We start from the raw sequence: 13,049 nt of genomic DNA, 5'->3' as shown, positions 1-13,049 counted from the left end.
GCTAGTACAGATACATCACTTGGTAGTAGGAGTAGAGTTTCTCATGACAGTATGCTTTTGATAAAAAGAGTACACAAATGATACAGATATTGTAAGGCAAGACACCAAGAGCCTGGTACTTGTTTGAACAACAGCAGCACACAGCAAGAACAGTGTACTTTTAAGTTAAATACTTGCTCCTGAAATTTATTATTTGCTATTTCGGAATGACAAAAAAAAGAAGAAAAAAAAAGTTGAGAAATTAGTAATTAGGTATCATACTCTGTTTGCCATGCCACAGTAAGGTAAATAGTACTAGGTACTGCCAGATAGGGCGTGTGCAACCAATGCACTATATTACACTTGCAGTATTGATCCAAAACACAGATACAGCAATTGAAAAATCATTCGTGAAGCTGCCAAACATTTCACAATTAAATGCCATAAAAAGCCTACAAGAACACAAAACCAGGTTACTGGTCTTTTATGGAATGACTTTTTGCTCTTCAAAGACTCAGATTTGAACTTCATCTGGAATCATACGTATATCTGTCGTCAGACAAACGCCAGCCTAAACAAGCCTCCTTATAGCCCATGTAACATTAAGAAGCAGGCATTCTTGATTACCGCACTGATACACAGGGCATCACTCCACCTAATGGCACACACCAGAACAAAGGTACATCCCTTACACACACTTAGGTCAACTATAGCTATGCATTTGGAGAGAGGTCTATAGTGGTCATGAGGTCTCCAAGCTACTTAACGTTTGGTAAATAAGCAATGGGGCTAGTCTTTTCAGCAGGCTAGACAGGCTAATTTTCAAGATGCTCCCAGGAGACAAGATCAGTCATACCAATGTCATATCCATAACAATTTGTGAACTAATAATATAAAGTAAGCCTTCAGTAAGCACTAGGAGGAAGAACAGAAGCCTAGATAATAGGAAGCTCTCTTATCTCTTTGTAAAATAAATTCCAAAGGGTTTAACTTGCCACGTTACTACATAGAATAGCAGCTTCCCAGGTCTTGCATATGATCAAAGCTGTTGGCTCTGCAGGCTGCTAGGAGGCAACATAAACACTAGGCTGACAAAGCAGAACCTTTAATCTGCAAAATGGAAAGATGTACACATAGAAATGTGATGCAAACCAAAAAAATAGCTAACTGATCATAAGAGGAATCTTGGTAGCATATATGTAATTTACTAGAAAGAGATAAAATTCATGCTGTTTAGAGCAGCAGCTTAGCAGAAAAACATCCCTCAGTCAGGGCAGCATCTGTTACATGATGACAACAGACAGCTCATTTTTTAAGGCTGCAGTCAGTTTCTGTTAAAAAGCCTCACTTTGATCACACTTGGTTTTAGAGAAAAACTGGCCAAATATCAAGAGAATTATATTGAGGATGAAAGAGAGCTTTTTTTATTCTCCCCCACCACAGTACAGGAAATAATACAAACTTCTGTTCTTATTTAGGGGTGTTACAGAAGACAAATTGAGATTTTAGATTGACTTACAGTAATTGCATGACTATACACAGCTTTTCTTAGGTGAAATCTCCTTTGCTGTTGCACCTGAGTCCTATACCTCCATATTTTCATGTAAAACTGTTACTACCAAGATCGTAAACAAACCTTTTGAAAAATAAAAGCAGCCAGAGCATGTTTATGAACAAGAAGGATTCACCAAGCAATGGACCGCAAAACTGTCACTTCAGTAGGCCCACATTACACCTCCCTACTTTAATAAAACCCACTCGAGCCATTGAACCCATTGAATCCAAACACTCCAAATCCCTCATCAATTCATGCTGTATAAAAACCACCCTGGAATGCAGGACAGTTCTGTATAACAAATGCCATGAGAAGTGGGCATGCTCAGAAGTATAGCAAGATTCAATACTCCCTCCTGTTTATGGTGCATCTTATGAAACTTGTGTGTCCTGCAGAAGAGACAACCACAACTGTTTTCTGATAAAGAGGATTGTGGTCAGAAATCATCCTGTATATGCACATCCTTGGAGATTCCAGACATTACTAACTTTCACTTAAGGACACTTCTCCAATTCATACAGAGAACAACTAAGTAATACCTCAAGTGAATTTTAACATTGTATTGCCTTGATTAGAATTGCAGTTAACAGTAGTCAGCAGTTCACACACATAGTGCATTTTTTAATCAACAACAATTCACTAATTGCTAAGAGAATGTCTGCAGTATCAAGAAAAAAAAACGACCCATCTTCAATAGATGTGTTTTCTTTTTTAGTATTTTTCCAGATAATCTCAGGAGCTTATCAGAAGGGTCAGCTTTTTGTCTCTAATAAAGAACAGAAAACATGATTTTACCTCATAAGTAATTTGCATTGAATAAACTATGCATCAGAACAAAGCTCACTTGTCCACAGAAAGAAGAACACCTGCTATTGCTTTTCATCAACTAAATTTGATTTTCTGAGCATGTCATCTGTATAATTCTTCACTCACAATAATTACTTTTCAAAGAAAATAGATGGAAAAGCACCGTCATTTCCTCCCATTAAATAAAAAAGCTGCATGGATTCATTTTTAAAGAAGTGGAAGGATAAAAAATAACAATCAACAGTTATAAAAACAAAATAAATAAAAACCTACCATGCGTCCTTAATTTTGCTTTATAGGTGCTGCCTGAGTTTTTAATCATTATTTCATTACTTAATTCCAAGGTATGCAATCATGTGGACATATTAAACATCAAGATATTACCTAAATCAAATTATACTTTAATAGAACCATTGTGTTGTGTTAAGCAAAAAGATATTGCAATCAACTTGACAAAAAAAAACAAAAAAAAACCCACAAAAACTCCGTGCTTGAGGATTGAGGTGAAAACCTCATTTAAAGCAATTAAATAAAAAGTTACCTTTAATTAAAAAAACAAAAACAAAACAAAAAAAACAAAAAAAAAAAAACCAAACAACAGTGTGAGCATTCTAACAGAGCTCAAAGGCAACAGAGCAGGAGTCCCCAATGAGGTCCAAACCAACAATTAACCCAGAAGACATCGGTACCCTTGTTAACCTAAATGTAGCATACTTGACTTGAAAGGGAATTTCCTATGCTTTTTCCTCTGCAAGGGTAATTATTGACACTTCTTTCAGCAGGTAGCATCACTCTATCATTCTCATCTTTACTCTCATTTATTTTTCTGCCTACTTATAATGACTCCTATTTACAACACATGCTACTAAGAAAGACAGTGAGACAAAGGAAGGCGAGAAAGAAATATAATACAAGAAGGCCAGATAAGAACTAATGTTCTTCGGAGCATTTATAGAATTTGTAGTTTCTGTAGTTTCAAGTTGCTCTTTAAACAGATGGTGCACTACCCTCTGTATGCACTCCGTGCTCTCAAAAAGTGCAATATGAAAGCCAAGCTATCTGGCAAGGCTATCCAGTTAAATGGTGATACATCTGGAAATACATTCTTTGGTAAACCTCAGGTTGAGAGCACACAATAAAAACACGCTCGCCTGGCAACTACCAGAATGAGATTCAAATTTCCACTACAAACATTTGCTCACTTGCTAAGAATATTAACCAAAAAGAAAATAGCACAAACAACAGTGGAGAATGTCAGTATAGGAAACTGAGTTCTGGTTTGACACATTGTTTTCTATTTTATGTTAAAAAAATAAGTTAAAAACCCAAACAACTACAGAATAATATTAGAGAACTTCATCCAGAACAGGACTTTGAACAGTATACTCCCAGTAAAAGGACAAGTAATAAGACACTTAGCCCTACTCCTAGAGGATAGCATACATTCCCATCTCCTATTGGCAGACCATTTATTAAAAATTATTTTGGAAAAAAATGCATTTCCTGTGAACAGATGTCATTAGGCTAATTAAAAAACCATTACAGAGCTTCATTGTAGCTGATATGAAAGAAAATTAGAATAATAGTTGGCATTTCATTGCACAAAAATTGCATTATTATTCTACAATATTCTGAGAGCATTTGCCATTTCAATGTATCAGTAAGACAGGATTGTTACTCATAGACTTTGCTATTCTTCAAAACAATCTTGTGTTATTAACTTACGTTTTTACACACAATAAGAAAGCACTTAGACATTACATTCCATTGCAGTAAGGATTTCCATCCATTTGGCATCCACTAAAAGGAAACAGAGCATCAAGCAGGAGAGAAACACCTGATCGCTTTCTACAAACTCGAATATTTCAGACAGAAACAAAATCCTATGACTGTTGTTTATGAAATAAAGAAATTCCATCTGCAAAACAGACTTTCTACTTAATAAGTTTACCGTTGGTATTTGGATACTCCATGTCTCTGCAGTTTTTACATGAAAAGCAAGAACAAAAGTGCTGTGTTTTAAAGGTAAGAAGAGAAAATAACTTTGTATATTCTTACCTTTGCATTATAGGGAATATAATGCTTTGATAAGGCTTCAGGAGTGTGCATCCATGTTTTGTCTACAGAAAAGCAAAATAAAAGAAGCACAGAATAGATTATTCAATTGTTAATTGACCTATAATAACGGCGATCAGGAAAGCATCAACAATACTAATTATACTCACATACGCGTCTGTCTAAAGCTGTTACTGGGGCTAGATAGAAATAAGTTACTTTTTTTCAGCTTCCCATTCACATAAAAGAACATCATTACTTCTCTTGGGTACATTGCTCATTTTAATTGACTTTATTTACTATCAGCATTCTAACTCCTCCCCTTCGATTTATTGCTCTAAGGAAGTTTGCTGCTGACGCTTCTCAACATCAGTATTCCCTGCATCCTACTATTGAAAGCACTAACCACATCTTCCACTTCTAAAGATGTTTGTGTGACATTTCGTTTTGACAGATCACCAACACACTAAAGGGAGTAAGAAGACTGGTTTTGAAAAATGCCTCACAGTGAAAATTAATAGAAATGAAGCCTTAATCTTCCTATGAGCAAACAGAAGCAGTCAGCTTATAATAACCAACTCAGAAGTTTAGAACTTTTTCAGTCTTTCATTACATACCCTAAATAAATGTTTATTTTCATTCTGATGATTTTGGCATCACAGAACTGTGTTGTTGTCTTAGTTTTCCCACTGAGAATACAACACTGTGACATGATGACTTGACTGTTAGTGTAATAAATTTTCCTTTCAATTTAGAATGCTCTAATAACTTAGGATGGAATTATTAACATTAGAAAAAAAATGTTTTTTTATCAGAAATCCAGACATATTTTTCCCCCATTTGAAATAAATAAAGGAAAAAAGTGCAAATTCCAAACAAATAGAACTGTATTACCAACTACAAGAGAGAGCCTGTATCACTAAGTAGTATTTAATATGCCATATACCTGGTATTAAGTATTATTTATAACACAACTCAACTCCCGTTTTAATTAGAATAAATTCAAGTCACAGATCTAGAACTTCATTATTAACTAATAGGATAACAGCTTAAAGCAAAACCTCCCCCTTGAATGTTTACAAGCACTTCTCTTGGTCTTAACGGGAGCTGGTTGTGGCAATGACTTCTTCATTAGCAATGCATGAGAACAGTAAGATCCAGTCCACTTGAAACTGATTAGGAGCAAAAGTTGTGACATTGACACTAAAGCAACAGAACAATTTTAGGATATCAGGAAGCAAAAAGACTGTTAAACAAGATAATCACTGCAGACACAGGAACAAATCTGCAAGGCTGAAGGAATTTTTTTATCATTAAGCCATTTTTTTTTCCTAGATGAGAGTGGGTTAAGATGTGTCACTGAAGGGTGATATCGTCATTTCTTAATTAAGGAAGCAGGACTGTTCTGCTTAGAGGCATACAGAACATGAGCTGCAGCAACTGCAGTTCCTTCCAGGCATGCCTTGTGACTGCAGTGCAGGAACCAAGTACCTGCCAATTCGCAGAATACTCGAAGAAATGCTGCCTGATCTCCATTTTGAGTACAACACCAAATGCTGAAGTTATCCAGAAGTGTTAAAGGAATGACGCTGGTGTGAAAAAGGAACATGAGAATAGAGCCCAACAGCCAAAAACTAACCACAAGCTCCATGAGCCCGGTCTGTGCAATTGCTGGAAGCTGGGAGGCAAACTACTAACAGGCCTCCACCAGAAGCCCCCAGTGCAAGGGGACAGACCCGCTCTCTACCCCATGCTGCTTACCACGGCAGAGTGGAGAGCTGCCCAGTGCAATGTTAAGCTCTCAAACATGCACTCACACTGCTAAAAAGTCAGTTTTATTTACCAGTTTCTTCCACATCAGCAGTTCACTATCTTGATCAGCATACTGGCATACATAACAATTAGTAAAGAAAAATGTTCCAAAATAAAATACTGAACCCCCCAAGTCATTACAGTCTATTACAGGCACAAAGATGCAGTAGTGCTGTGGCTTCAAAAATCTCAACTAAGTGTATAACAGAAAAAACTACTCTAAAAATGTTCCCTCATCACTTCTCATCTCATGAAAGACAAGTTCAAACACCTAAAAATGACATGATTCCATTTAGGAGCCAGGCTGGAAATACTTATCTCATTAAGATAAAGTTAATCTTTCCATTATTATCATGAGGCACTAAACTTTTCTGGAAGTGTTACTGTCACATCACCCATCTGTGCACTACAGGGTCTGGACCAAAGGATAATGCTGCTAGGAAACTTCCTAGTACTGCGGGAACACTTATTTAAGAGAAGAAATACAAGCCTGTTCTCTCCTCTCAAAAGCAAATCAGTAGCTTTCACTGGGTACCAAAAAGCTACCTAGATTTTAGCAGACTCGTGGCATTAATTAAAGCAAGCCAAAACGTAGTGTTTCCAACCCCCACATGCACATCTGCAGACAGTGTGACACAGGCACTATGGATGCTTGAAGCCTATTTCATAGGGATAGGCAACAGTCACAAGCTTGTGGCATTTTTGAAAGCTCTCTTGACAGCCAAACAGAAACAAGGCAAAATTCACAGTGACAGAAAAAAAAAAAAAAGATTTCAATAAAAGAGTACATGTTACTGAGGTTTGTTAACAGCATCTCCCTCTGAGTTCTAAGCTCTGATTTTGGACTTATGCATCTATTTTTCAGCATCTGTTTGAAATACTACTAAGCTTGAATTTTCATAGCCCTTGCAAAATATCTAATATCAGGCATTTTACAACCAATTAACCACAAAACAACAAAATAAGAAAACCTATAAAACTGGTATTCTTTTCAACAGCTGATTGCAGTGTTGTTGATTTTTACGCTGTCCCTAACTATTAAAATTAAAATGGCTTACTACAGTTTAGTAGTTACAAATTCTAAAGCAGTAAACCAAATTAGGAAATCCTACAAAGAAATGCAATGAAAAGTACTGCTGAAATTATGATTTCATTATTTACATTGAGGCAAGATTGCTAAACATTTTTTAGATAAATCCATCAGCAAGTTCTAAAGGAAGGACCAAAACCCAGACAACACAAAAAATGACACCAGCACACACCACACATATCTGAAGTAGAAAATGAAAACTACTATTATTTCACCTGGTAAAAAACACAGCTGTTCCACATTTGGTATGAAGCTATTAACCTAAGCTCCATTAACATTCACATTAAAGTTGACATAAGTGCCCAATTTGTGTGTTTTCTTCTGAGAGTAATGACTTAGGGCCCATCCAAAAGCCATTAAAGCATAAGAAGAATTAAATGAGAATGAAGCATGAGAGACACTAGGAGGAAAAATACTAACTATGTGGTGGTTTAGACATACAGAACCATGGTGTTAGCAAAAGATGGGAAGAATATATGCTGTTGGCAATACAGCTGCAGACTAAGCCTTAACACTGCTTCAAGAGAGCCAGTAACCCTGAAAGCCCATACGTGAATTTACCTATCATATTACATGCTTGCTGTGCAGCACAGACTTGTGGAGATGGATGTCCTATAGCAGAAGGACAGCACCTAAACTAGATTTTAAGAAGATTTTATTGCTGCGAGAGTTTCTCAGGTTTTGCCCTCTGCCAGTGGGAAAGCTGCCTAAAACTAACATTCGGAAGATGAATCATGATGTAACTGTATGGGCAATTCATTCCTTTTTAGTCCTGTTGAATCACACCAGTCCCTCTTTAGCACAAAGGGGAAAAGCCTTCACAATCTGCCTTCCATGAGTACCAGCTTGTCACACTGTTTAGAAAAAAGAAGGCAGTTACAGGCCTCGGTGGCATTAAGAGAGCAGAAGGAGAACATGCAGACAAATCCCACACTAAAGTCGATAGACCCAGAGACTTCATCAAGTACCCAAATGAACTGTACTGCACTTAGAGAATGACATTAGGTTAAGTAACAGCACAACTTACCATTTATCTAGCAAAAACCAAGGAAGTAACAGCGCCAAGAAATTGCTCTCAGAGATAGATTCCTTCATGCATTACTTAACGCTACAGCGCTGTAGAATGGATTTTGTAGGGAGATATAGGTGAACTTGCCCATTATTCAAAATTGGAAAACAATGCTTAGTAGCGCAAGTTGCATTAAGCTTCTCTAAATCACTCATCACTGATTCTATACACTGCTCTGCTTAACTCAGCTTCCAAAGTATTTATTGAATGGCCACTTGGGCTAATGCTTAAGTTAATACAACAAATAGAGAAAGACTCTGGTTTGAACGTATTTTTAGTACCCCAGTGGAAACACAATCCCTTATAGAAAGTAGAAACTAAAGCCTTTACTCTTCACAGAATCTGCTTGACATCAGTAGATATTCAGTAACAGAAAAGCAGAAGTACTGGAATTGTCTTTCCTTTCTTCTTTATAAATCTTACTGTAAAGAGGAAGATCTTAAAAGAGATTCAATAGAAAGGAGATTACAAGAGATTTCAATAGTGAAAAGATATCAGAGCAATGCTGAATAATAGTTACACAATGAATTGAGTCTACTATTTGCACTTAATGCACAGTAACACTCATGGCATGACCTAGTGATTATAAACTGCATTTTAAGATATCCGTGTTAGCATCTAGGACAGTTTTGACAAGAGGAAAGACAAATAAAAATAAGATACAGGTGCAACTAATCAGTGATTCACAATTCACTACTTATTTTATTCCTTATTCATTGATGTTAAGGACTTTGACAAGTTCCTAAATCATAGCAGCCAACAAAACAAAACTTTAGCCTATACCTTCTCGTTGCCAGTGAAAGACTTGTAGTAGTACTCTTTGTCTTGGCTGAAAGGTTTGAATTGAAGGTGAAAGAGACTGGCATAGTACATCCTATCAGAACTCATAACATTTTTCACAGGCTTTCATTATGGAGTACATTCAAATGAACCCTCCAGCTTGCGCTTTTCAGAGTGCACCAACCTTCTCCCGTATGACTATAAAGAAATGCAGGAATGCATCGATCTTGATTTTAAAAAAATCACTCCAAGGGAAACATTACAGAAGAAGCTCTAAGTTGAGAAGTTCAAGTTGTAAAAAGTATTGGCTGATCTCTCATTGATGTGTTTTAAAAAGCTGTTGCACTCAAGCTGAAAAATTGCATCTTGAGCTTTATACGTTCACACAAAATAACGCATCTTGTCTGTGATTAGACATTCATACTGCTAAATAACAAGTTATGTATACAACTCATGAAGCATATTTAGTGTAACCTCCCCAAGCTATCTACCTCAACAGTACATTTCAGCAACTACTCCACATCACACGCTAATAACAATTCTGCATCAATAAAAAAACTTGATTGTAGATCTCAAAGCATACCCTTGACTAACTGCTGTACATAACAATCAACACTCCAGTAAATGAGGGTGCATAAATTTCAATAGGGTGGAAATGACAGAAGGCTTAAGTCTCCTCCAATGCTATTCCTGTTTTAGAAACAGAATTTGTGCTCTACAGTTAAGGAATATGTATTTGTGCTGAAAAGAGTTCTTAAGACTTTGCAAGAAGAAAAAGGTAAGTTACTTTGCGAAGTATCATTGTAAACATTAACAGACGTGTTCTTTGAGATGCCTCGAATATTGTTTAAGCAGGCAATAAATTATTTCTGCTATCATCTTAAGATAATGCAGGTAAAATAACCAATGGGAAATTACAATCCTGTCCTCCTTATATTAACAGCTGGAGAAAAAACATTCATTCATAGCTAACAAAAATAGTAAGAATTAGACATTACTGAGCAACTGCCACACTGTTCACATACATTACGGAGCAAAACAGAATACAAGGCCAAAGAGAGACAGAAGAGCAGCATGAAGCCTCTAAAGGAAAAAAAAAAAAAAAGGCTCATTTGCACAGACTCTACGTGAACCCTTATAGAATTCCCAATAAGTACTTTTCATTTGCAGTCGTATGTCCTCTGAAAACATACTATAGCCAATTTTTTCAAGTACAGTTCAGATCACCTACAACCATTCAGCCCACTACAAAGCTTATAAGAATTAACACTTGTCTTAAGTCTGCAGTACAAATAAAGACCACATTAGTGACAGTCCACTCGTGTGAAAGTGGTCCTACAACATTTGATTGGATTTTTTCCATATAATAACACATGACCATTAAAGGCAACTGTCTACATTTCCATAGACTACACTCACAAAAAACACAACATAAATATTTCTGAATCTTACTTATTTACAATAGGCAATTGTTTCAATATATACCTTTCAGTATTATGAATGCCATTTATATCTCATGAGCTGATAATCTGGCAGCAATCACATAGCAAATATCATAGGCTGCATAAACCCATCGTGGGCAAATTCAGATCCCTGCAGCCAACAGCAGCATTGGCACTCAACTTTCTGCCATATGTAAACTAAGGATGACATTTACTCTAGGAACAAATAGAATCACTGGGGTATGAACAATAATCAACTAAAATCAGCTGTGATTTGTTGTCCTCCACAAACTAAGTAAACTGGTATAGATGTCCCACAATGTAATTCACAGCTAAACTTAGCCAGAAGAGAAATCGTGGACCTATACATATATGTAATACTTTGAAACACAATTTCATATGTTTTATCCAAGGAAGTTTGAATTACAGATACTCCACACTCAAGTATGCCTCTTTCTCATAACTAATGTAGCAAAACCCAAACAATGCTAGCTCATTTTTGTTTAACAGATACTTCCCTTCTTGTACCAATGTCTCTGATGAAAAACCATCGAACCAGAAAGAAGAGTAATGTGAAGAACAAAACACACACACTCCCTTAACAGCAACAACAAAACTCAAACACAGCTTAAGTTTCTTGTTGTGTATACACATTACATGTACAATAGCCATGTAAGCTAAGATCAACAAAATAATTCAGTTTGATATTCCAGTATTGATATCTAATTAATAATGGAACAAAAACAAAAAAAACAAAAAACAAAGTTAATGACAATGCAGCTTTTACAAATGTCACTTAGAATTAAATGAGGCTACAAAGAATTATTCCTCAATTGCCTACATAGAAGACTGAAATCATGAAGATGCACACTTCAAGTTTCACCTAACTCCAATCAGTCACTTGTTACATCATAGTATTTCAAAGCAACTGTGCAACCGCACAGGATTTTAAATTAAAAATTAAAGGACAGACATACAGAACGACCCTGAACTGGATCAAATCCAAATAAAAGCTCCTGCTACTGTGGATAAATTGATATATATTTTCACAAGCATTGTTATATTAACAATGCAATATGAACATACAAAACATTACTCTTCATTCATTATGCCTCCTTTTTTTTTTTTTTTTAATAGGAAAAGGAAGGAGATACAGAATAATCCATAAAACCCCTTCATAGTATAGTCCAAAGAATGGAATGTAGAATTTACATTTTTGTGATTTCTAAAGTAGAAAGCTTTCTCCCTGATATAAGTAACATATATATATGGTTGGTAGTCCAACCAACTCCCAGTGAGGTCAGCTCTTTTACTTGGAACAGGCATGGAAGTAAGGGTTCTTTTTCCCTTATTAAAGCATGAGAGTTCAGCAGGTGGCAGTATCATCCTCATACCAGAAATTTAAATTTTTTTCCTCAATCAATATTATTTCATAAATTATGTTTCCCTGTTATATGAGCAAACTAAATAGAACAAATATTATAACTTGAATGTATTTTTGGTTGCCTCTATAAGAACTCCCTAAAACAAGCTAAATTTGGTCACGCTTCTCATTTTCTTATATCTTTCACTGACATTACTAGGTTGGAAAGACTAAAGCTTGATTTAATTTATTTTCAGTTTAAGATTTTATTACATCAGTTAGGATTTCAACTAAAATGGCTATCAGTCAACTACAAAAAAAATTCAACTGAAATATGAGCATTAAATATTCAGGCTACAAGTTCTATTGTGTATCATATGGCCAATGACTGTAACACCCATTCTTAGGAATGCAGCACACCTATAGGCATTGGAAACAGCTTTTTCACACCTGCATAATCGCCTTCAAAAATAAACCTCCACAAAGTACTCACCTCCTGGCATCCCACATACTGCCAAACTCCACTGTAGAGGCAGGAGTACCAAAGATGAGAGTCTGGTCATGGAAGTATAAAAACTGTGTAGGTGGAAAAGGAATTTAAAGACCACTTATTATCATCTCCCACCCCTGCTGCAGGCAGGATCACCAACCACTCGACAAGGCTGCCAAGAGCCACATCTACCTCTGCCCTGATAACTGAAAAGCACTACTACAATTGAGTACAAATCCATTGTTCTGTAACACCCAATACACAAACACTCGTGTCACACAGCGTCTGTGAGATACCTTTTTTTAGTACAAGCTAATTAACCAAGAGCTCATATCCTTTCCCTACTACAAACTCACAGCTCCTTTGTGAAGGTACAGTCTGTTAGCCAGCCTTCCATAAGGTTGTTTTCTCTTGCCTTTCTTTTTGCTTTACCTATTGACACCTGCTGCTAATAATCAATGTACTTAATAATCAATACTTAAAAGGAACCTACTGCCATTTGAATGGTGGTGGAGCAAGAACTAAACTTTTGAGCAAGTGCAGCAAGGTCCTAACCAGCCCAGTCACCAGCATAATTGATTCAATGAGACAAGGACCTACTATGTTC

General features: G+C 36.2%; 1 protein-coding gene across 11 annotated transcripts in view; it reads right to left on the bottom strand.

The window, feature by feature from the left end:
- Positions 1–13,049, bottom strand: part of GULP1 (GULP PTB domain containing engulfment adaptor 1) — a 179,676-nt gene that overhangs the window by 98,176 nt on the left and 68,451 nt on the right. For 10 of the 11 annotated variants that reach the window (XR_004307906.1, XM_015867845.2, XM_015867841.2 and 7 more), the window contains exon 3: positions 4,400–4,461. Coding sequence is in view for 10 of the 11 variants with exons in the window: in XM_015867845.2 (XP_015723331.1) it covers positions 4,400–4,461 (62 nt within the window). In the remaining variant the exon portion in view is untranslated. Of the gene's footprint in view, positions 1–4,399; positions 4,462–12,445; positions 12,529–13,049 lie in introns of all 11 variants that reach the window. The other variant, XM_032445745.1, reaches the window with a different exon arrangement.

The sequence above is a fragment of the Coturnix japonica genome, chromosome 7 (genome assembly GCF_001577835.2).
Source record: "Coturnix japonica isolate 7356 chromosome 7, Coturnix japonica 2.1, whole genome shotgun sequence".
Lineage (NCBI taxonomy): Eukaryota > Metazoa > Chordata > Aves > Galliformes > Phasianidae > Coturnix > Coturnix japonica.
Note: the sequence above shows the minus strand (reverse complement) of the source record. Positions and strands in the feature narration are given on the sequence as shown.